Source organism: Protobothrops mucrosquamatus, unplaced genomic scaffold (genome assembly GCF_001527695.2).
Source record: "Protobothrops mucrosquamatus isolate PMUCROS unplaced genomic scaffold, P.Mucros_1.0 scaffold4, whole genome shotgun sequence".
Classification (NCBI taxonomy): domain Eukaryota; kingdom Metazoa; phylum Chordata; class Lepidosauria; order Squamata; family Viperidae; genus Protobothrops; species Protobothrops mucrosquamatus.
The window spans coordinates 1,582,048-1,604,794 of NW_015386391.1; the positions used below are offsets into that span (position 1 = coordinate 1,582,048).

General features: G+C 46.6%; 1 protein-coding gene across 3 annotated transcripts; it reads left to right on the top strand.

The window, feature by feature from the left end:
• On the top strand, positions 1–20,676 carry FHL1 (four and a half LIM domains 1). Of its 3 annotated transcripts, none has more exons than XM_015832467.1 (6): positions 1–60; positions 16,283–16,464; positions 16,636–16,813; positions 17,258–17,427; positions 17,903–18,089; positions 18,959–20,676. In XM_015832467.1, exons 2-6 carry the CDS (start codon positions 16,309–16,311, stop codon positions 19,111–19,113), a joined length of 846 nt encoding a protein of 281 aa, XP_015687953.1. In that variant the 5' UTR covers positions 1–60; positions 16,283–16,308; the 3' UTR covers positions 19,114–20,676. The 3 variants fall into 3 exon arrangements, with proteins under 3 accessions (XP_015687953.1, XP_015687954.1, XP_015687952.1); XM_015832468.1 differs by having other exon boundaries at positions 46–64; XM_015832466.1 differs by lacking the exon at positions 1–60 and adding an exon at positions 11,931–12,037.
• Positions 20,677–22,747: the final 2,071 nt, after the last annotated feature.

The window sequence follows — 22,747 nt, forward strand, 5'->3', positions numbered from 1 at the left end:
ATCGGCTTCTGCAGAGGCTCTCCTGGTACCCAAACAGCTGCTTAGAAGACTCTGCTGGCGGTGGGTGAGTCGGTCCCCCCCTTCCTCTCTAGCATCTCCTTCTGCATCCCGGTGGACGAGCTGAGATTTGGGGGTCCTCTTGGCAAATTAGGGGACGCAGCAAAAAGGCAATGCGTTCTGGAGGCTTAGTTGGAACAACCCAAGCTGAGTCAAAGTTCATTCTTTACTAAGCTGGAAGGAAGGGAGAATTGCATTCCTTCCTCCCTTTAAAAGAGGAGATTTCATTTCAGTTTAATTTCCTTCCCTGGCATCCTAAGGAGGCTATCCAATATGGGTTGGCAAATTAAAACTTTCCGTTCCCTGTGGGCTTTGGATGCAAACATTTCCCCTTCATGGGGACGACCAGTCCCACAACTCTCAGCTAGAAGCACAGGCTGGGCTGTGGCTTCTGGGGGATGTAGTCCTAACCCATCCACCACTGTCTTTAAGACCAGAAAAAATGAAGGATATTTTGCATGCTTTGCATAATTAAGGTTGTTAAACCTGGAGAGTGCATTAAGTCTGTCCCTCTCTCTTTTGTTTGGTAGTTCTGCTCAAACTTTTGCTGAAGAGACCTGATGCTTTGTAGTTTTGCAATTCCCTTTTGTTCAGGTGGGAAAATAATACTTTTGTCCATCCCTACCCCAGTGTTATTTCTAGGACCATTTTTTAAGTTTGATATCATCTGAAATTGCAAGAGAGAAGCAATGTCAGTCCATAGTACTCAAAGATCAGGAGGAATCTGCTGGCACCTATTTCTAACTGGTTAATTTATTTTAGTAAAAGGCACAAACTTTTGAGACCTATTGTTTACTTCCTCAAAGGCAAGTGATTATGTATTTTAATAAAGTTAATTGGAAAAGGTGCTAGAAACCCCCTCCTGATTTCTGAAGAAAGCCAGAGGTTTTAAACATCTGTCTTTGCATCGTAAACCTTTCAACTTCTTGTCTCTTACACTAACGCTAAGAAGCTAAACTTGGGTGTGATCAGCTCCTTGAGAAGTCTCTGAGTTTGTGTTTTGTAGATGGCAAATAGGACTTGAACAGTCAGGGCACAAAAAAAAATAAAATCATGGTCTGCAGATCCCTGGTTTGAACCGTTTTGTCATTGGCATGAATGTTAGCTAACCTTGGGAAACTAACCCTTTTAGTTTTTTTAACTTTTGAACTTTTAACACAGTAACCCTGTCTTTTAATTCTGTTTTCAACTTTGTTCTTACTGATGCTTTTATGTTTTGTGTTATGCTTTCATCAGAACCTCCTGGAATTATTTAGATGAGGCAGGCGGTACAGAAAGGAGATGAAGAAGTAAATAAATAAATGGATTCCCCAGTATTTATTTATCTATCTATCTATTCGGTTATGAAACCGCCCATCTCCCTCACAGAAAGTGTATAAGCATGAAAACCCTTCATTTTTTAAAAAATTGCCTATAAATGAAACAGGGGAGATGGAATCTAGCTTAAGGTATTGTAAAAGATAGCGAGGCTGACATCATGTCTGGTTTATTTGCAGATTTCTTTCAGGAGAGACATGAACGCAACATAATTTCCCAACTTTATTTCCCAATTCACAAAATCAACCCTGTTTCCAGGATACGGAATAAACAGTTTTGATAAATGGTAGGATTATTCTAGAGTAATGCAGCAGGACCTTATTAATGGCATCAGGGCAGCATTAAATTCAACCCTGATTTGTCCCAAAAGTTTTAACTGTTTCCCTTATATAGTTTCCTTACTGCTAAATCTTCACCATCCCCCAGACTTGTTGTCAGTAATGGCCCAGCTTGGATCACTTCCTTAATTCAATTTCAACTGCAATTAAATTTATTGACTTAGTTTTTCCAGTGCACACAAATAGTTTGTGTGTTTGTGTGTGTGTGTGTGTGTGTGTGTGTGAAATGCGTAGATATTCATTTTGGAGTGCTTTGCAAAAAATGGACAAGGTCCTAGCTGGCTATAGTTAATCTTGAAAACGAAGCAGGATCAGATCTGCTTTATTTTTATATTATTAGATTTCTATGCTGCCCAGCTTGCCAAGATGATTCTTACATATTTATTATTGTGTTTATTTTTATCCAGCCCTTATTATTTTTTATAAGTGACTCCAGGCAGTGAACAGACCTAATATTCCTTCCTCCTCCTATCTTCCCCAATAACAACAACAATCCTATGAGGTGGGTTGGGCGAGAGGGAGGGACTGGCTCAAGGTCACCCAGCTGGTTCTCATATCTGAAGCAGAACTAGAACTCACCGTCTCCTGGTTTCTAACCTGGTGCCTCCACCATTAGGCTCTCTCTGAAAAACCCAGAGTTGTTGGCTAGTTTTTCTGGATGAAGGCAGTCCATAGAGGTTTTGCCCTTATGGCTTTGTTGACAGGGTCATTTCCATTGACTGATTACTAGTAAAACAGGTTTTCAAAGACACGGGGAACTTTACACCGAACAGCTAGAAATGGCTTAAATTTTACTCCTTGTAAAACTGGACTACTGTTTCCAATTGACTATTACTTCCCTATTTCTTTGCTGTGGACTAAAAGGGTTTTGCACTGGACAGACACCAAGGAGGGCTCTGGAGCATCTCAATATCTATACCCAACCTCACAACAATACAGGCTAACTTGCCAATCTTTTGACTTCGGAATCTTTTGTTGGTTGCATTCTGGGTTGACCACTGGGGGGCAGCAGAGAAATTTAGTTCAGGAAAAAACTACCCTCCGCTGCCCTCTGTAGGTTGCCTGGATGCATGGCTTATTTGGTAAATGGAACAATTGAGATGTATCAATCTAGGCACCAGCAAAATCAGATTTAACTCCTGTTCCTCCCAGTTGCTGCACAGAGGATGACCTGGGTTGGCTCATGCCATGGATAACATAGACCCTCCTGTGTCTCTTGCATCCGGCTCTGAGAACAGGAACAGGAACAGGAGCAGGAACTAAAGGTTCTGCCCAACAAATAAACAGTTTCCCAAGTCCAGAATCTGCCTTGGTTTCACAGAAAGAGCCCCGCCTTATAAAAACACTGGTGGAACTGACTGCCACAAGAGACAAGGGGAGCTTGATATTTTGCCTGCCTCTTTAGCAGAATAAGCAGCTCAGGAGGGTTGGGCAGAATGAAAAGTCTGTGCCAAAAATTCAGTCTTTTATTATGGTCACAGATAAGAATAATGTGTACAAAATTAGCTGTAGGCTTCTGAGGCCAAACAACTTTGTTGAATGAAGTTTCGTTGGATCGGTTTATTTGTTTATTTAGACTTATGGACTTCAACTCCCAGAATGCCCCAGCCAGCCAACTCTGGGAGTTGAAATCCACTTATCTTAAATTTGCTAAGGTTGCCTTCAACCCTTTATATACGGTAGTTGCTCACCTCACAGCCAACAAGAGGATTAAAACTCAAATTGCAAAACTGCCCTTTTGGGAAAGGGATGCCTGGAAGGGTTTTTGATGGATAAAATGGACTTTGGGAAGGAAAGAAAAAAAAAAGGTCAGGAATGAGGAACAAATAGCAAGCATCTCTTGAAAACAGCTGCTATAAATCTGTTTATTTCATTTCCCATCTGGAGGGGTGAAGGGAGCTTGTCCTGAAAAGCTCTTGATTTCTCTTCCTTCCAAATTATAGGAGGGCATTTTAACCCTTCGTTCATGGTACTTATTCAACGTCTCTTCTTGCTTATCCTCGTAAAAGGGATAACTTAATCCCCAAGAATAAATTTATTCCCGTAAAAAAAGATCCAGCATATTGCCAGGCAAACAGGCAATAAGAACTATTGTGTTTACTTAAGAGGAATTAAGACTCAGAGGCCTTCCAGGCATTTCGGATGCCGGTACCCATAATCCCCAGCCAACCCTACTTGGATGACGTTTTGCTTTTTTTAAAGCATGAGAAGTTTGCACATGTGAAAGAATACTATTTTACACTTTCTCAGTATGATTTTCAGCCCTGCAGGGGCTATATTCCTGCAGTTGTATTCCCCTTATTCCAAGTATTGGGAGAATGAAAGGGGGGGGGCTGCTCAGACACCCCCACCCCACCTGTTTTATTTCCAAGGCAAGAGTCAGAATAAATCCCGGCTCCATCTCCGGAATGAGCCATCCAGGCGTCCTCTAATTATAAATCTGATTTAAGAGTGGGAAAATAGTTTACATTCTTCAGAGCCAGTATAAAATTATAGGACACAAGATCAGCCCCCAGGACAATAAATCTTTCAGATTCCGCAATCCTTTCTATTGGGAAAATAAACCAGAGCCTCTTCCGAGGGGGGGGGGATTGCCGATGTGTCTCTGCGTGATTCCCTGCTCAAAGGGGATTCCAGGTGCTTCCCGGTATGAGTTGCTGTTCTCCAAATTTTCGCCACCGGGAATGAGAGATTTGACTCAGATGGCTTTTGTGGCACTGACCGTCCCCCCAGGTCAGTGGTGGGGTGACCTGCCCTCTCAGTCTCCGGGGCAGCCATAGGAGATGGCGGATAACTCCACTTTAGCTTCACCTGTTGTATGAATCAGGGAAGCTTGAGGCCTCACGAGTGGCTTTCTCCCGCTCCCCATCTTCTTCAGCCTCTGACCCAGGTCTTCTCTGCCTGGATTCACACAACTCATTTGAAGCCACGAATCAGGCAGCCATTTCAGTGGGGCTGGTTGAGTGAAGCCAGCCGATGCTAAGCGGAAGCCAGCCTTGGCAGACGTGTCAAAGTAAACTATGGGAGAAGTTTTTATTTCATTTTCTTTTTCCTCTTTCATCAGACAGCTCCTCTGTCTTCTCCCTTTGTTTCTCCAGATGCCTCCCGGGTGGAAGGGGGGAGCAGGACTGGACCTTGGGGGGAGGGGAGCATTTTATTTTATTTTTTTAAAATGGGGGCATTGTGTTTCGGTGCTACTGTGTGTGGAGCTACTGGGATCTCTCCTTCATCCATCTTTGATGCCCCTTGCAAATGCTTCGAAAGCAGGGGGTTCCAATAGGGGACCCCCAATTCCATATCTAGCCTCCTTCCCTCCAAACGTTGCTGAGGACATCTCAAGATCTCTACTCAACCCTCAGACTGTGTAGGTACCTGCTGTGGCCAGAGACCTCCAGGGTATCCAAGGTTGGGCCGTTAGTGGCTTTTCTCCCTGGCTGGCAGACACGATTCGCTGTTGTCCCCTGGGGGGGTCTGACCTTTCTAAGCCCCAAAACCTTCAGAGGCCTCCAGCCTTTTAACCTTATTTCCATGTTCTCAAAGTTGGGGGTCAAAGGTACCCTGTGGAAAATGGGTGGGCAGTCTCTGAAAGGTGAATCGATCACCAGGAAGACCTTTTTCTTCTAATAACAAATCCAGTTCTTCTCCAAACTCAAAGAATTGTTGCTCTTTGACCTTTTGGTCCTGGATGTCTCAAGAGGACCATCTTGCTCCTGTAACCCATCTTCTTTGATCTGGGGATATCTCATCTCATCCCACCCACAAATTAGGTCTTAACCATAAAACCAGGACTTTCTTTGTGGTGGCCCTCAACTCTGCCACATCTTCTCCAAGAACGGAGTCCGGGGCCAAACCTCAGGCTATTCCAGGGGAAAACCCTGAATTCGTGGCCTCTGACATGTTCTCAAGGATCTTTCCCTGCTTAATTTTGCTTTTTTATTCATTCCCTTTTATCACACCCTTCTTAATATTGTTTTCTCAGCTCAGACTATTTTTATGAGTAGTGGGAGACTACAAAATTGATAAATTCAGTGCATTGAAACCTGTGCTGGCAGGCGATACCTTTGAAACAAAGGTCATTGAATGCATTAGGGAGCTTAAGTCATCAATGGAATCCATCTCATTTTGGAAATTACGTGTAATTAAAATAGCTGCATTCTCCCTCCCCCCCCTTTTTTGGCATGCAGGAAGTGGTCAGCCACAGAGGCCTTTAGCTGTGCAAAAATCACACCTCCCTGATAGCCGGGCGCCCTTTTGTCCCTTCCCTTCCCTTCCCTTGACCCCACCCCAGCCCCGAGATCTGCATTCTTGGTGTCAAAAAAGCCAAGGAAGAAATCCATTCTAAACACATGACTCATGGGGATTTTTTTGAGAGCGGCTGGCCTTCTCGCCAAGTCCTAATTTAAACCATAAATCCATACCGTGGCGTTAACAAGGGGGCTGATAATGTGGAAGGCTGGACTTTCGGAGCCAAAGAGGGAACATGATCCGGGCACGAAGCTAAAAGTATGCGGGAGATTGAGCTGGACAGCTTTTTCTTGCACAGATTACAGCTTTGGGTTAAAAAGAAAAAAATGCCATTTTTCTTTTTCTAATGCAAGAGTTGGCAGAGACCTTGCCTCTTCCTTCTGGTTTCCCCACCACTTCCCGCCTCGCAGACTGTTTGGACATGCAGAGAGGCAAAGTCTCCGGCTAACCGATAAAGTCTGGGTTGTGTTATTGTTGTCGTTACCTAAACAGACCCGCTGCCAGGAACCCGAAGCCCCATCTATCATGTATATTGGAAAATGAAAAGGTTTCTGGGTGACTCAGTGTGATTTTTTGAAGGAGGCAGGAGGGAAAACATTTAAATTTTCAGGGTCCGTGTTGTTTAGACATTCTTTTTAACTAGTGTGTTTCTGCAAACTGTGAAGCGGACAACGAACCAATCAAATGACACACATTACGAAGCAGTGTTCCCATCACATCTCCGGTGCCTCGGCAGCTAACATTAAGGAGCTCTTTCACATGTGAAAAAGTCAAGGCTTCGTTGAGCTGGGTGCCACTGCTGATGATGCCGTGCAACGTTCACAGTTTTCTGGGCAAAAATATAGACCCGGCTTGCTGTGACGGCTTTCTGCTTAAAGCATACAAACAAACTTCCAAGTCTAGTTTCCAGCGTTGGCTCTTCCTGGTGGTGTCCTAATCTCAATACTCATTGAGCTGGATCCTGCTTAGCTTTGCCCAAATTAGCCACGGTTGGCTAAATAAAGCCTCCATCAAGTTGAGCGAAGGAACAATCCTGCTGGTTTCTTGGCCTCGTCTCAGAAAACATTTGCAACCTTCCAAGACAGTTATTTATTTATTTATTTATTTATTTATTTAGTGTCGAGTCATGAATGCATTGGCACTGAAAGCTTTTCCCAAAAATAAAATTAAAAAAACAGCAACCTTCCATTGAATCCTGAAGACATTACTCCAGATGGCTGTGGATTATGGAAGTTGGTGTCCAATATTTTTGAAAGGCACCAGGTTAGGAAGGATACAAATCTCTGAGGCTTGAGAGATGCGTAGAATTCAAGGTGGTTGCCAGGCAACAACCAGAACTTCCCTGGTCCTTCAGCGCCTAGCAACTGCCAGATCTTTCCTCCTGTATCCTGAGAGCATCCCGGGAAGTGGCCTAGGACGGGAGGCCTCTGGTTGCCCACATGAACGGGAGCACCCCTGGGGAAGAGGAAGGCAAGACTTTCAATGATGAAGATGAAACATTCAAGGATGAAGATGAAGGCAAGCTTTTATGGACCGTTGGTGAATAAAAAATAAAGGCCAGGGCATAATGGGGCCTTGACTTATCTCTGCTGACCCAAAGGGTACAACTATTAGTTGGCTTGTTCTATAAATTTGATATTTGTATGCAAGCTACAAGTAAGTTGGTGAAGGGATTGAGGAAGAGGCATAGATTTCCCAATTATTCTTAAAATACCTTGACTGGAAGGGTTCTGAAGGTGTCTTCGGTCGCACAAGGAACTGGGCCAGTCCATTGACAGGCAAAGAGGCATGCAACGAAGCATGGTGAGATGGCCCATGGGAGTTTTTGCAAAAGCAGCCATCTCTGGCATCTGGCTGAGCTTTTTAGGACAGCCTCTTAGCAAACCCAGGAGTTGCATAAAAGTAAAGGGAGGTTTAACCATCTAGAGCTGAAATTTTATAAAAGGTTAGATTTTAAGGAAGACTCAATATACTTTCAGCCGGTGGAGAGCTTAAACTCTGCTTTAAATTCTGTTCTGTTTGAAGTCCTCCAATCTGTTTTAATCTAAATTAATTCCGCAGAGTAACGTCTACCGGGGGTTGTGCTGCAGCCCGTTTTGCTTCCATCCCCATAGAGTTGTATCCAGAGGGTATCAAATGTCTTTCCCTTCAGATTTTCCTTCTGAATCCCAGTTCACCCTCAAATTTAAGTTTTGGGGCGGCTGATTTCAAGCCTTCTGTTTCCACCTCTGAACCTCAACGGATGGTAGAAGTTCTCAAGATCTAGAGATGAACCATTCAGCACCTCAAGGGAACAACTATTAAGTTTGGGTCCTTCAACCTCATTTTTTCTCATCACAAGCAGTTGGGGGCTCTCCTGCTAGTTAGAGAAACCGTCCCCGGACATTCGATCTGGTTGCCTCCTTCTGTGTGTGTTGAGTTGCCTTCTCAACACCATGGAAATTAAACCCTTGTGCTGGCAGGGTTGCAAAGGGATTAGGTCCTCCTTCAAGTGAGGATGCCTTTTTTTTTGTGTTTGGCATGTTCTCATGGAGAGGTAGAGGACGATGGACCAAAGCCCAAAGAGTAATTTTAGGACACTATTTGGCCTGTCTCGGTGCCAAAGATAGCAGACTTCATCCGGACTATTTCCAGGATAACCTTTGCAGATAATCCTTTCCAATAGATTCCACTCCATCGAGTCATTGGGAAGCTTTGTTCTTCTTGTAGAGAAATGACAGATGGATAGTGACATTGGTTGGGACCGTCCCATGGCCACCATCATCGCCGGGGTCCAGATTTGTATCTCTTTTTCTCCAATAGTTCACATCACCATGCATCCATCACTCCTCCAGTTGAGACTTTGTTGAGAGTTGTTGAGACTTTGGAAAAAGTGCGGAGAAGAGCAACAAAGATGATTAAAGGCCTGGAGACTAAAACATATGAAGAACGGTTGCAGGAACTGGATTTGGCTAGTTTAGAGAAAAGAAGGACTAGGGGGGACATGATAGCAGCATTCCAGTATTTCAGGGGCTACCACGGAGAGGATTTGAACATGGAACTCTAGCCCATCATGGCAGTGGTTCTTCTTGGTCTTGAGGAGACAAACTGCTTTTTTTTAACTTCCATAAAGTTGGCTACAACTCTCCCCAAAGCAAACAGCTGGCCAATTCATCCCCCTGAGAATTCCAGAATTGATCTCCAGAATTCCAGAATTGATCTCTCCAGATGTAGGACAGCCATTTGGCTGGACATTCCTCCTAGTCTTACAAGCAGAAAAAATTGCTTTCTGTGCTATTTTTAAGTCGGTTGTTTTTTTTTTGCTCCCAAGGGCAAAAAACAGCTGGGTATCTATTTTCTGTATTACAATCATGAGCATACTTGTACCTACTGTACAGGCGAAGGTGTGTCCCACAAAGACCAGCTTCACTTTTGCATCTTTTAAGTGCGTACGGGCAATGCTCGTTGCCCAGGCTGGTCACTGTTTAATGGATTTTTTATTGGATGGTGTTGGGTGCAAAGGACGATAGCAATGAGGAGCTTGGAGAAGATCATACCCCATTTATGGAGCAGCCATGAAGAGCTGTCAGAGCTGGATCAGGTGACCCCATTCGTTTGATGACTGTCTCATGAATCCTCTTCTTTAATTTTGGTCTTCTTTCAGGGAAGGCATCTTGCCAACAACCTGGTAGGGCAGCTGAGGCCAAGAGGACAGGGTCTCTCCCGGGAGGTGGTTCTGGGAAGTTCAAATCTGAGTGGAGACTTTGAAGGATTTATGAAGAATGGAAAAGAGTGAGCTGGCATTTGTTAAAATCTTATCCACCAGAGACATCCTGATTTGTTTGGTTTTACTCACTGTCCTGCTCCATAAATATTTGCTCTTCTCCTAGGCTTCTGCTCAAGTCCCACCTGTTGTTGAAATGAAACGTCACAGCTGGGTTGCTAAGAGGTCCCTGGCAGAGAGAAGACCATCAATCAGCTTTAGCTTGGCATCATAGCACTGCAGACCTTTTGATCTTCCCCCTCTCTCTGTGCCCAGTCTTTGCGCTGCTAATCTGGGTCAAACCTGGGACACTTTCCAAAGCAAGAAAAATGAATCATTGAGAAGCCAGATGGAGCAACTCCTGTGTAAAAGAAATGTTCCAGCATTTTCACACTGGCTCTTCTCTTCGTATTCATTATGCCCGGAAGCCATCTTCTCTTTTAGATCCCATCCACATTTCTCTTGGGGAGGGTTCGCTTACGTTCTGCGCCAGGCCAATGTTTTTGGCCTGGCCTTTCTTTCCAAATGAAACCATAACCGCACCCAGTCCTTACTGGCATTGGAACAGCCCTCCCCCTCCCCACGGAAAAGGCACTTATAGGTTGTCCGAATGTGAAATGTTATTCCAAAGTTTAGATGTGATGCCCTTTCCATTCTCTCTTCACCCCTGCAGAGTTTCTCCATTTGCCGAGAGTGACTAATGATTCATCCATGCTGGGGCTGTTTTTATTCTCTGGTGCCAAATGATGGGGAAATGTGAGAAGACCCTGTCCTACTCATCCTTTCCCTTTTAGGGTTTAGGGAAGACACTGGTTAGGAAAACTCAGTGGGGTCACCCCCTAGACCTAACCAGCAATCAGGCCAAACCCTGACCTTGAGGTAAAGCAACGTTTGCAGGGATTGGGTATGTCTAGTTTAACGAAAAGAAGGACCAGGGGCGACATGATAGCAGGCTTCCAATATTTGAGGGACTCTCATAGAGAAGAGGGGGATCAACCTATTTTCCAAAGCACCTGAAGGCAGGACAAGAAACAACAGATGGAAACTAATCAAGGAGAGAAGCAGCCTAGAACTAAGGAGAAATTTCCTGACAGTGAGAACAATTAATCAGTGGAACTGCTTGCCTCCAGAAGTTGTGGGTGCTCCAACACTGGAGATTTTAAAGAAGAGACTGGACAACCATTTGTCTGAAATGATATAGGATCTCCTGCTTGAGCAGGGGGTTGGACTAGAAGACCTCCAAGGTCCCTTCCAGCTCCTCTATTCCGATTGATTGAGTTGCAGACTCCCTGGACCTCAGAGCATCACTTCATGTTATCATGCCTTCCAGTCCGGGCAAAAAGAAAAATGGGGAGCAGGACAATGGCCTGGATGAGTTAAGAGACCCTCTTCAAGTCATTGCTCAGTGGCCAATTGGAAACCGATGTTTGTCAGAGGCAGTTTCAGATGTCACAGCAAATTTTGTGGAGGGCTATAATCTTAATGATGACTAATGGTAGATGAACTTTAAGGCCTGTGCTGAGCTGTTGGGGGCCGAATGTCTTCAGATGTTATCACCTCGAATTTATGTGATATGGATATTTAGTTTGTATTCTACCTTGTCTCCAGTTAACTTTGTGATATCTATCTATATCCATCTCTCTCTCCCTCCCTCCCTCATCTGTCTGTCTTTCATCTGTTCCCTCTTTCTCATCTATCTCTCATCTCACCATCTATCAGAATCACCCCTCTTTTTCATTGTTCTTCCAACCACCGGGCCCCTCCAAAGCTCTTGGGTGAATTCATCTCATTTATATTTAGAGAAAACTAAAATGAAATAGAGTTGATTGTGGGCATTTGAGGGGTGGTGGTGAGTTTCTTGTCCCCCCCTTGCCCCCGGCACATGCCTGACCAGCTGCGGGAGGGGGGCACCCCAGCACTCTCTCAGGGCCCCACAACTATTCTTTTATTATGTGGTGCGGCCCCCTTCAAGATGCTGACCCCGGCTGCTCTTTGCAGCCAATTCTCCAGTCTCGGGTTCCTTCAGGCATTTGAGAGTTTTGGAGTCTGAAGTCGGCAGGTATTTATATGTTGCGGGCGCTTCATTCCGCTGGCTCTATTCTTCTTTCTCCCTGGAGATCTCCTAAAATGGTAAGATGTTTTGAGTGGGATGGAGTCCACAGGCCGGGGCGAGGGGTGTGGACATGTGTGGGAAGCCCTGGCCCCCGTATTAATAGCCTCCCTTAAGTATACGCTGGTGAACTGAGTGGGAGGTCACTCAGCAGCTCCCTTCTCTTGATCCAGCCCAGCCAGGAGTCGGTTCGCCCTTACACCAGCATGGCTTATCACCGGCACTCAGGTAACTGGGCACCAGAATCGGTGATGCACGGTGGGAATGGATGAGGAAGCCACAGCTGCTTAAGTTCCCCGCGGGGCACATTTGCTTCAGTGGCCAGAAACAGGGGGGTCCTTTCCTTCCTGGCCCTGCTTGACCGAATGCCCCTCGTCCTGGATTCGGGAGGGCGTTGCAGAAAGTTGCAGGCGGTTGAGGAAGCTCTTAAGGCTGCAGAAAAGAACTCTGCACGGATTTCTTTTCCAGTTTTGGATGCAGGCGTGGTCCTCCTTAGCGCTGTAGTAGATGGCTTTTTGCAAAAACTAAAATACTTCTACAGACCTTAAAAAGAAAACAAGCCCAACGGAGGATTTTGGAGGAGGCAGCTTCAATCTTTTGCAACTTGGCTTGAATGGAATTCAACCCCTGATGCTTGGAGATTTCCTGTCTTAACCGGGACACCAAGCTAATCAGCTCCCATTCAGACGGAAAGGCTGTAAAGCTGACTTGATCCTCAGAGGTTTCCTACAGCCGTTTTATTCTACCTGTTTTACAGCTTAGGTCCACTGAGGCTCAGAGTCAAAAGCCCCGAGACAGGCAGTTAAGAGCCAATTCCTTAGCCATGGCTGGAGGGTGTGGAAAATCCCTGAAGGTCTCTTGTTCAGGATTTGGATTAATTTATGTTGGTTATTTGCTCCCGGGCTGGCCCCCTTTCTGAAAACATGTACCCCTTCCTCTGCCAGAGGACTTCCTTCCCTCCCACCTTGTCAGAGAAAATGTCTTTGGGGGTGGTGGGGGTGGAATTAAAATGGAAAATCGGGGCACGTGCAACGTGGCACAATCAGGATTAGATGCCTTCTGCACAAGGTTTTATTTTGGATTTTTGGATGGGGTTGCAGGTATGATGCTATACCTGAATGGCCAAGACTTGAATACCCAGCCAATCGAGAGCAAGGAGACACATCAAATGCTCTGATGCCCAAGTGTTTCACCGCTAGCAACTGGCGGCCTTCTGGTTGATCTCATTCTACCCATCTAGTTTGTAGGTCTTCCAAATCGCATTGATATCCCTCTTGTACGTTTTATGCTTCTGGGCCTCCCTTTAGCCACTGTGTTCTTGCCCCAGTTTATGCTGGTCTGTGGCAGTGGTAAACATTGGTTTCATTTAACTTGATTTGAAGGTTTTGTGCAAGGAAGACTCTGGATTCTGCACCTGGCCCCAATTATTGGCATCTTTTCATTCATTGGTTTTTAGTATTGGTGAACCCTGCTGGTCTTCCTGGATCTAACTTCTGTAAGGCCACCCACCTTCCCTCTTAATCACTTCCAAACCAAACTTCTCAATCATGTGGGCTAGAAACTTGTCTTAGCATTAACATTAATAGTGAATAATGAATAGTTGTTTAGCTGCCTGAGCATTCATCCCCTCTTTGCTTTCATCCCCTCTTCTGCTCAGATGGATTAATACTGCACCATTAGATGCACAGAAAAGAATGTATTTTGTTCTCTGATTCTGTCATGCTCCTTCCTTCCTTCCTTCCTTCCTTCCTTCCTTCCTTCCTTCCTTCCTTCCTTCCTTCCTTCCTTCCTTCCCTTCCTTCCATCCATCCATCCATCCATCCATCCATCCATCCATCCATCCATCCATCCATCTCTTGGAAAGTGCTGTCTCTTTTTCTCAGTGATACTTCAAAGGACATCAAAGAAAGACTGTAAATCAAGGATGGGTCTGTGCAGGTTTGCAGGTTTTCTCCCCAAATACCTCATGCGCGCATCTTATGCTCTTACAAACATGTAGAGGCATGGCTAAGATGATTAAAGTCTTTTTTATCCCGTGGCTTAGAAACGCCGCTAAAATACTACACAAGAAAAACCAATAATCTCAGAGGACACCATAAAAAAACCCAGCCATTCCAGACAGCAGAAACAGCCTCTTTGGGAACCCCATAAGAAGCTCAATTCCCATGATGAAGACCCTAACAGGATGGCTGTGTGCCTGCCCGGTGGTCTATTTCCATTTGGCTTTAGTTGTTCCACCACGCTTAACCCACCCAGCAAGCCTGGCCAGTCAATAAACAGCAGTCCACAAAACCTCAGCTTAATCGCTCCATCACTGGAGGTTTTTAAGAAGAGACTGGACAGTTATTGTCTGAAATGTTATAGGTTTTCCTGCTTGAGCAGGGGGTTGGACTAGAAGACCTCTAAGGTCCCTTCCTACTCTACTCTACTCTTGTGTAACATGTGAACTCAGCTCCAATTGCTTTCCAATATATATTTTTTTTAAAAACCCACTCCCGTTCAGTCCCCCTTCTTCATGTTGGAGGACCACAAAGTTCATCTCTCTTGCTCTCTCTCTCTCTCCCCCCCCCCCCCACAGCCCTCAAGCCTGGAGCTCTTTTGTGGCAGGTTTATCACCTTTCTGCAAAATCTCTGGAGAGACCGGCACACATCCTGCCCTGGTGCGGTATTCTCCTTATCAGCCCTGCCCTTCCCGTCTGTGGCAAGGGGGAGTGCGCCTGTACACCGTTGCTATGATACAACACACTTTATATAGCAAGGCCAAATTCCAAGTAATCCAGTTAAAGGGCAAATGAGTCAAGAAAACAATGGGGTAATTGCTCTATTTTTAGACTGCAGGAAGGAAAGAATGCGTTGGCAATTAGCACCCTGGCTAGATTTGCTAGCTAGATTTTCTTCACCTTCCCTAGTCTTGCTGTGGATTGCTGGCTTGCTCCGGTGTGACCCAGTGACCATCCCACGTTGGGGATCAAGGTTAAGGTGGTTGGACCTTTCGGCCAGATGAAGAGAAGGGAGGACGTGGTCCTCATGGAACCCCACCTCCAGCCAGATGCTGCTATCATAAATTATTTCTTGGGGTCAGAAGCTATTCCCACATTGGTGAGCTTGACTCTTGAGAAGCACATCTACAGGACTTTTGCACCTCTGCTCCTAAGTTCAGACACTCCCGACTTTTCAGAGTTGGGGAACCCTGTTGAATTTTGGGGAGCATGCAATGGGCTTCGCCAACCAGGGGCTGCAACTTCCCATGTTTTTCAGCCAGCCACATTCTTCTTTCCCCTTTATTCTTTCAATGCGCTTCTTGTTTTCACGGAAGACCACGGGAATAGCTCAGCCCAACTCTGCCCTTGCAAATAACACAAGATGGCCAAGGACTTTCTTTTTTATCGGTCAGTCTTTTATTCTGCTACTTCCCCTTTCTTAAAATTTATCTATGATAGCAGCAGCAGCTTTATCAAGTTTCCGGTCCTTATGAACCAGAACGGAAGGATGTGGTTAACAGCAACTGGGTCCTGCCCCCTTTTCCCGGATGTGGGTGTGTTGAGGAAGAGCCAGCTCTGCGCTGTTCTACTAGTCAGAAATAGTTGGATGAAATCTCCTTGCTTGGTTGACTTTTTTTTGTTGAGGTGGCTTTGCTGGGCATCAGGAGAAGACAGGGAGCTGGGAGTTTTTTTAACTCTCCCTGGCGATGCAAAAATTATGTCTCATTTTCTGCATTTAATGCTAAAATGGACTCTTGGTCCATCTGGTGTAAACACTGACCCAATGGGGATTCTGGACCACTTTCTCTTATATCACTTCACAGCTGATGAACCTTAAGCAAAAAAAATCCTGCCACACTATGTTAGTCTTCTCAGGCTGTGCTAATCCTGTCGCACTCAGAAAAACTTGTCCTGTGAGAGTGTCAACACACTGATGCCACCATGCCAGGAGGTTCTGGGATGTCTGCTGTTGGCAATTGGGGATGCAGTGGGCATGACAAGTAACATTGGGGTACATGAACCAGAAACACAAGGCTGGGCCTGGGCAAAGAACCCAAGCAACAGCAGCTTCATTAACATTTAGACATACCTGAATCTGTATGTACTATATGTAGATATAATGAAGGTTTCCACTCATGTGGCTTTGGGGTGGCATGGAGTCTGGGGCTGAGAACTGAAATGGCCAACAAGCTGGAGCGCCAGACTTTTGAAGGACCTTCTCATAGTATCATCTCTGCTGCAGACAAGGGGGAAGATAGGCCACAAAGAGCCTATGGGAAGGTGGCATCACCCAGGTCTCTTTGGGGCCCAACCTCGCCTTCAATGCTTCATTGCCAGGTTCAGCTGGCCCAGTTTTCCAACTTGCACTGGCCCCTTCATGAGAACAGGGCCAACTGTTGTCTTCGCTTCTTGGCTTGGCTTGCATAATGCCCCGTTGGGGTGCCCAAGGCTTCCTGCAGTCCTCAACTCTGCCATGTCTTCCCCACTGCAGGTCCCAGCAGCTACACCGTGGGCACCATGTCTGAACGCTTCGACTGCCACTATTGCCGCACCCCACTGCATGGGAAGAAGTACGTGCAGAAGGAGGGACGCCACTGCTGCGTCAAGTGCTTTGAGAAGTTCTGCGCCAACACCTGTGCCGAGTGCCGGAAGCCCATCGGGGCTGATTCCAAGGTAGGGCATGAAGCTGGATCGCCCCGATTGCAATGGTCAATCCCCCAAATTGCTAAAGGCTGGGTGGGGTCCTTTGGACAGTGGTGTGATTTTCTTGACAAGAATGGGTGATATGTGACTGTGCCCTTGGGAGAAAGACCCCTTTCGAAACGTTTTCCCTTGCTCTCACAGGAGCTGCATTTCAAGAACCGCTACTGGCACGACAACTGTTTCCGCTGCTTCAAGTGTTACACATCTCTGGTGAACGAGCCCTTCATGCTGAAGGAGAACAACAAGGTGTGGTGCAACAAGTGCACCACCAACGAGGATGCTCCTAAGTGCAAAGGCTGCCTGAAGCCCATTGTGGCAGGTGAGGGTGCCGGGAGGGGCCAGTCTCCTCCATGGGTGGCTGGTCTTCCTTAATCCCAGAGCAATTTCCACCTTGGGGAAATCTGGGCTGCTTCACCCATCATGTGAAGCCTAACATGACTTCTTTGGGCTGAATCCAGTCCACTGAATCCAGTCCACTATTCAGCCAACTGTGGCTTAGGAATGGAAGCTCGTGTTGAGTTGAGGTTTATTCCTGAACACCCCCAAAAGTCACTGAATAAATGTCTCGCTTAACCACAGAAATTTTTGGCTAAATTGTGGCCATAAGTTGAGGACTGTAGTTCCCTGTGATTGAAAGCGTAGACCTTTCCCGAAGAGGTCACCAATGATCTGATGGACACTTGGTGGCAATTCCAGGTTTTCTTTTCTCAGCTCTGAAGACCTCCCATCTCAGGGACCTTCCCTTTCTCTCCTCTCTTTGCAGGTGACCAGAACGTGGAATACAAGAAGACCGTGTGGCACAAGGATTGTTTCACTTGCAGCCAGTGCAAGCAAGTGATTGGCACAGCCAGCTTCTTCCCCAAAGGAGATGAGATTTATTGCGTTTCCTGCCATGAGCATAAGTTTGCCAAGGCTTGTGTGAAGTGTAAGAATGTAAGTCTTGGGCACCATCGCTCCATTTTTCTTGTTTTCAACCGTTTCTCCCTCTCTCTTTCGGATCTATAGACACGAGAACATGAAGTTGAAGGTCCCTTTGTTATTCAGAACAGGGGTCTCCAAGCTTGGCAACTTTAAGACTTGTAGACTTCAACTCCCAGAATGCCTCAGCCAGCCATGGTGGCTGGCTGAGGAATTCTGGGAATTGAAGTCCACAAGCCTTAAAGCTGCCTAGGTTGAGAAACATTGGACTAGGTAAGGGGTAGGCAACCTTGGCTCAGGAATTCTGGGCGTTGAAGTCCACGAGTCATAAAAGAGCCAAGGTTGCCTACCCCTGGACTAGGTGATCCTTCTGATCCCTTGGTCTGCAAATTTGATGGAGAATTTCCACAGGGCCTTTGGGACTCAAGGCTAACCTTTGTTCGACTCCGTGAACTCAACACTGATTGTCGGTTGGCTGGTTTCTTTCAAGGCCATCACTTCTGGAGGCGTCTCCTACCAAGATCAGCCTTACCATGCCGAGTGCTTTGTGTGTGCCACTTGCACCAAGAAGCTGGGCGGGCAACGCTTCACCGCAGTTGAAGACCTGTTCTACTGTGTGGATTGCTACAAGTCTTTCGTGGCTAAGAAATGCAACAATTGCAAGAACCCCATAACAGGTAAGCAGCCAAGCATCTGCTGAAGGGTTCCAGGTGAACCACGTGGTAGCTACGTTCTTTCTTGCTCTCCCTCTTCTGGAGAAGCAGCACCTCCCTAACTGTGATTGGAATAGAGCTGAAAGGGACCTTGGAGGTCTTTTAGTCCAGCCCCCTGCTCAAGCAGGAGCCCCTATACAATTTCAGACAAGTGACTGTCTAAACTTTTCTTAAAAGACTCCAGTGATGGATCACCCACAACCTCTGGAGGCAAAAGCTGTTTCACTGGTTGATTGTTCCCATTGAAAGTAAATTTCTCCTTAATTCCAGGTTGCTTCTCTTCTTGATTAGTTTCCATCGTTTATTGTCCTGCCTTCTAATGTTTTGGAAAATAAGTTGACCCCCTCTTCTTTGTGGCAGCCCTTCAGATATTGGAAGATTGCTATCATGTCCTCCCTAGTCCTTCTTTTCTTTAGACTGGCCATTCCCAAATCCTGCAACTGTTCTTCATGTTTGTCTCCAGGCCTTTAATCATCTTAGTTGCTCTTCTTTGCACTTTTCCCCCAAACTCTCAACAACTTTTTTGTAATGCGATGACCAAAATTGGTTGCAGTATTCCAGATGTGGCCTTAAAGCGGTACTAATACTTCGCGTGATCTCGATTCTATGCCTCTGTTTATACAACCCAGGATTGTATTAGCTTTTTTGGCTGCTGCCACACGTTTAAGTGATCATCCACTAGGACCCCAAGGTCCCTCTCACAGTTTTTGAGCCAGGTTAAGCCTAATCTGTACTCGTACCTTTGGCTTTCTCCTGCCTGGATGTAACACCTTGCTTTTGTCCACATTAAATTTCATTTTGTGTGATGCTCTCTGTTCTTTCCTTGTCTCCAGGCTTTGGAAAAGGCACCAATGTGGTGAGCCACGAAGGCCACTCCTGGCATGAGTACTGCTTCAACTGCAAGAAGTGCTCCATCCCCTTGGCCAACAAGCCTTTTGTCTTCCACCTGGAGCACGTCTACTGCCCCAACTGTGCCAAGAAGTTGTAAAGGGGGGGGGCAAAGTGAAGGGCAGCAGCAGGAACCGCTCAGCTCTTTCCTGTGAAGCCGCTTGGAGATCCCCTCGGCTTGCAAGCGGCCTGGCTGTAAGCATTTGCATTGTAGCCCCCCCCAGCCCACCCCTCTTTTTGCTTTTCTAAAGGATGTTAAGGCTCTTTTCCCCATTCCCTCTACAGGCCATGCCCAATAAAGGGTTGACTAACTGCAGCAGCCAGCTCTGCTCTCTTGCCAACCGTAGAGGTGCGGGCTACATCTTACACTTCCCACGTCCTGGCTTCGCATATCTGCCGGTTAGGGGACTAGCAGCTCAGCAAGGGTGAATTCACATGGCTGCTTTTTCAGAACATCTCCCCATCTCCTGGGGTAGATCCCGTGTTGCAAAGCCACACAAAACAAAGAGAGGCTTGCAAAGATCTGGCAGCTGGAGAAAAACAGATGTTCAAGGGGCTTGAAATAGGTGCCCGTTTGTTCTCTCAATGTGCACGACCCAAAGCTTGCTACAGCACCTGTGTGGCACCTTCTTTTTGGAGAAGGCACCTGTCTTCTCTTGGATGTCCATTGAAAACATTCCTGGTCCAGAGACTGGACTATGCTGCACCCGTGGAACAGCCCTCCCACTGGCTCATTTAGCTTTTGGCTCTCACAGCTGTGATGTTGTGGTCCAAGGACCCTTTTATTCGATGGTGCTGGTCCCAAATTATTTTTTAAATGCAATCACTATTTTTTTTAAAAAAAACAAAAAACAACCACACACACAACATTGTTGACAGCTTCGAGGATTTCCATTTCTTTTACCCAAATATCCATCCTATGCCTAAATATTGAATTTGTCCGTGTCGAGACAGCCGAGGCAACAAACAGCGGCTGCTCCTCTTATAGGTGCAGCAACGGCTTTTTTGAGAGGATACAGGTAGTCCTCAATTTACAACCATCTGTGTAGGGTCCGTTTGAAGTTTCCCAGCTGGCTTCCAGATTTGTTAAGCCAGATTCGCTTAACAACCATGTTGTTCACTCAACAACTGCCGTGATTTGCTTAAACTACCATGGCAAAAAGATCGTAAAATCATTTAAGAAAAAAAGATCGTAAATTGCTTAGCAAGGGAAAGTCTGGTCATAAAGCGAGGACTACCTGTAGATCCAAGTGGCCATCTGACTCCACCCTGAAATCTGCTAGTTCAGAGAATGGTTTGGGGCTTTCCTTCACTTGGCATTCATATTAATCCACACGAGAGGTCGCAAAAACCCCTTTTCCTTGCCTCTTACGCAGAGAGTGGGCGCATAGTATCGTAGCTTATTTTAACCAGCATTTAACTCCCGGGAACGGCCACGGCTGACTTTAGAATAACTCCACTTAGCCATCAATTTTAAGGTTGCCAGATTCGTAGCTTCTTCGCTTCACCCCGAAACGGGCCTTTGTCGACTTGGGCATCGTTCTCAGCCCGAGATGCCCCCCCTTCCCCGGGCAGGTGGAAAGACGAGGGTGACGTAGCTGCAATTCTTCTTCTTCTTCTTGTACCAAGGCCTTTCCTCCAATAAACAGGAAGTTACTGCTTATTCCGACTCAGTGTGGTATTTTCCAGTTATATTTGGGTAGAGTGGGAGATTCATACGGCATTGAATCATTTGAAGCTGGTTGACGCACAAACGTTGGCTGTTCTTTGCTAGTCTTCCATCCAGAGGGAGGCCGGTACCCCCAAAACCCTCACTGTGATGCCCTCAATTTTAAAACGATGGCTGTTTTCCTCTCCGTCACTTCTCCGCCCTTTTTTTCTGTCTATAATCCTGAAGTCAAGAGCAAATGGGTCTTGCCAATTCAGCCACTGACCGCTGGTCCTCGTCACCCGGGAAGATCACAAATGGGGATCACGGCTGCAGAATGCGGCAACCCTCGTAAATACACACCGTTTGCCAAGCGCCAAATTCTGATCCTGTGGCCAGGGGGAGGCTGCGATGGTTATTACATGCTGGGACCCGTGGCCCTTTCCTCGGTGCTGGTGTAACTTCAAACTGTCGCTAAACGAAATGGTTGTAATTCGAGGATTGTCGACTGTCATCCACCAACTCCCCCTCCCCATCTGCTATCTCCAGTCAAGTCCAGATGCCTGGCAATTCTCAGCTGAAGCCGGCACATCTACCTGGGCAAGCTTGGTGTCTGTCTGCTTTTATTTTCTGCTCCCAGAAAAGAGTGATAACAGTTGTTCCCAAAGGTGGTTTTTCACGAGGCAACTGGACTTTCTTGTTTTTCCTTGAAAAAAAGCATCTATGACCTGGATGACTGAGAATCTCCATAGACATTTAGTGATAATAGTTCCTTTTTTTGGGGAGGGGGGGAAGCCAAATACATTTTTGGGCCTTCCCCCGAATAACCACTCGCCTCCAGAGTCCTTCCAATTGCAAAGTTTATTAACAGTGCATACGTATTTACATACAACTAACAAAGCATTCAACGGGCCTCAGTTTGCGCAGAAAAATAGGAGCGTCATTGCATGCGTGTTAGAACGATTGTCTCTGTCAGAATCCAAGAGCTGTTGTATAAAAATAACATGTGTTAGTTCCACCTAAGGCACTGCTCTATGGGCAATCATTCTAAAACCTTGGTGAGGGGGGAGACTGCCGGGACGAGAGGACAGAGACTGACAGCTGGGTGACTGAATGGGGGCGGGGAGGGAAGGAGTGTGCGTGCCCGGAACGGTTCCACGGGGAGCCCCTGGGCTGAAAAGAGGTTGAGGAGCAGGCTTGTAGCGTAGGAAGGGGTGGGGTGGGGGGCTCACAGTCGTTTCAAGAGAACAGTGCTTTGAAGAGGGGCATCCAGAGATTGGGAATTGGGGAGGGGGGGAAGAAGAAGGACGTGTTTGCAGAAGCTTCATTCCTTCTTTTGCAAGAGAAAAATCGAGCAGCTGGGCTGAAAACGTAGCCTCAGCTTCAATGGCTGGAGGCAAGCGGTGAGTTAAAGCTAGAAGGGGAAAACCTGGAGTGCCATTCGCACGGGCCAGAGAGGAACAAGCACCTTCGAAGGGTTTAATACTGGTATTGTCTTCACACGAATAATACTTACATGTATGGAGGTTCAACTTCAAACCATGGGATGGTTTCGTGGTTTGAAACACCAACCATCCAACGGGACGGGGATGTGCCAAGCGTTCCTGCTGGGGCTGCTACGGATTTTAGGGCGGTATGGTTGTTCCCCCCCACCCAAGCCTGCAAATAAACGAGGCGAGACGCTCGGCGTGGCAAACCGGACGGCGATTCTGCAGTGTGCGATAGCTTAAAAAAGCCACAGAGCGGCTTGACTGAAGGCCACCTGCTAGGACACAGGTCGATTAATAATAATTAAAAAGGCAAATAAGGTCAGAGGCTCTGGCCCCCTCCAAAAGCAGGTGGCCTGGGGGTTTCTGCAGCTAGAGGCCTCAGCTAGGCTTGCTCTCCTTCCTTACACCCTGCACAAACACGCACCCTGGGTCTTAGGGCTGCTCTTCGCACCCCCACTCCTCCTGTTGGTGAGCCCACTGGGAGTGGTCTCCATCGAGCTCCCCTTGCAACACTGAGGAGAGAGGGGGCTGGCCCCAGAGAGACTACATAAGGCAACAGAACGGAGCGCCGTCCGACTTTGGGGTGCCCTGTTGAG

Excerpts from the sequence above, each read along its gene's own strand:
- FHL1 (XM_015832466.1), top strand. The coding sequence starts at position 12,016 with ATGGCTTATCACCGGCACTCAG. Across the intron at positions 12,038-16,282 it reads GGCTTATCACCGGCACTCAG|GTCCCAGCAGCTACACCGTG; the intron begins GTAACTGGGCAC and ends TCCCCACTGCAG. Across the intron at positions 18,090-18,958 it reads TTGCAAGAACCCCATAACAG|GCTTTGGAAAAGGCACCAAT; the intron begins GTAAGCAGCCAA and ends CCTTGTCTCCAG.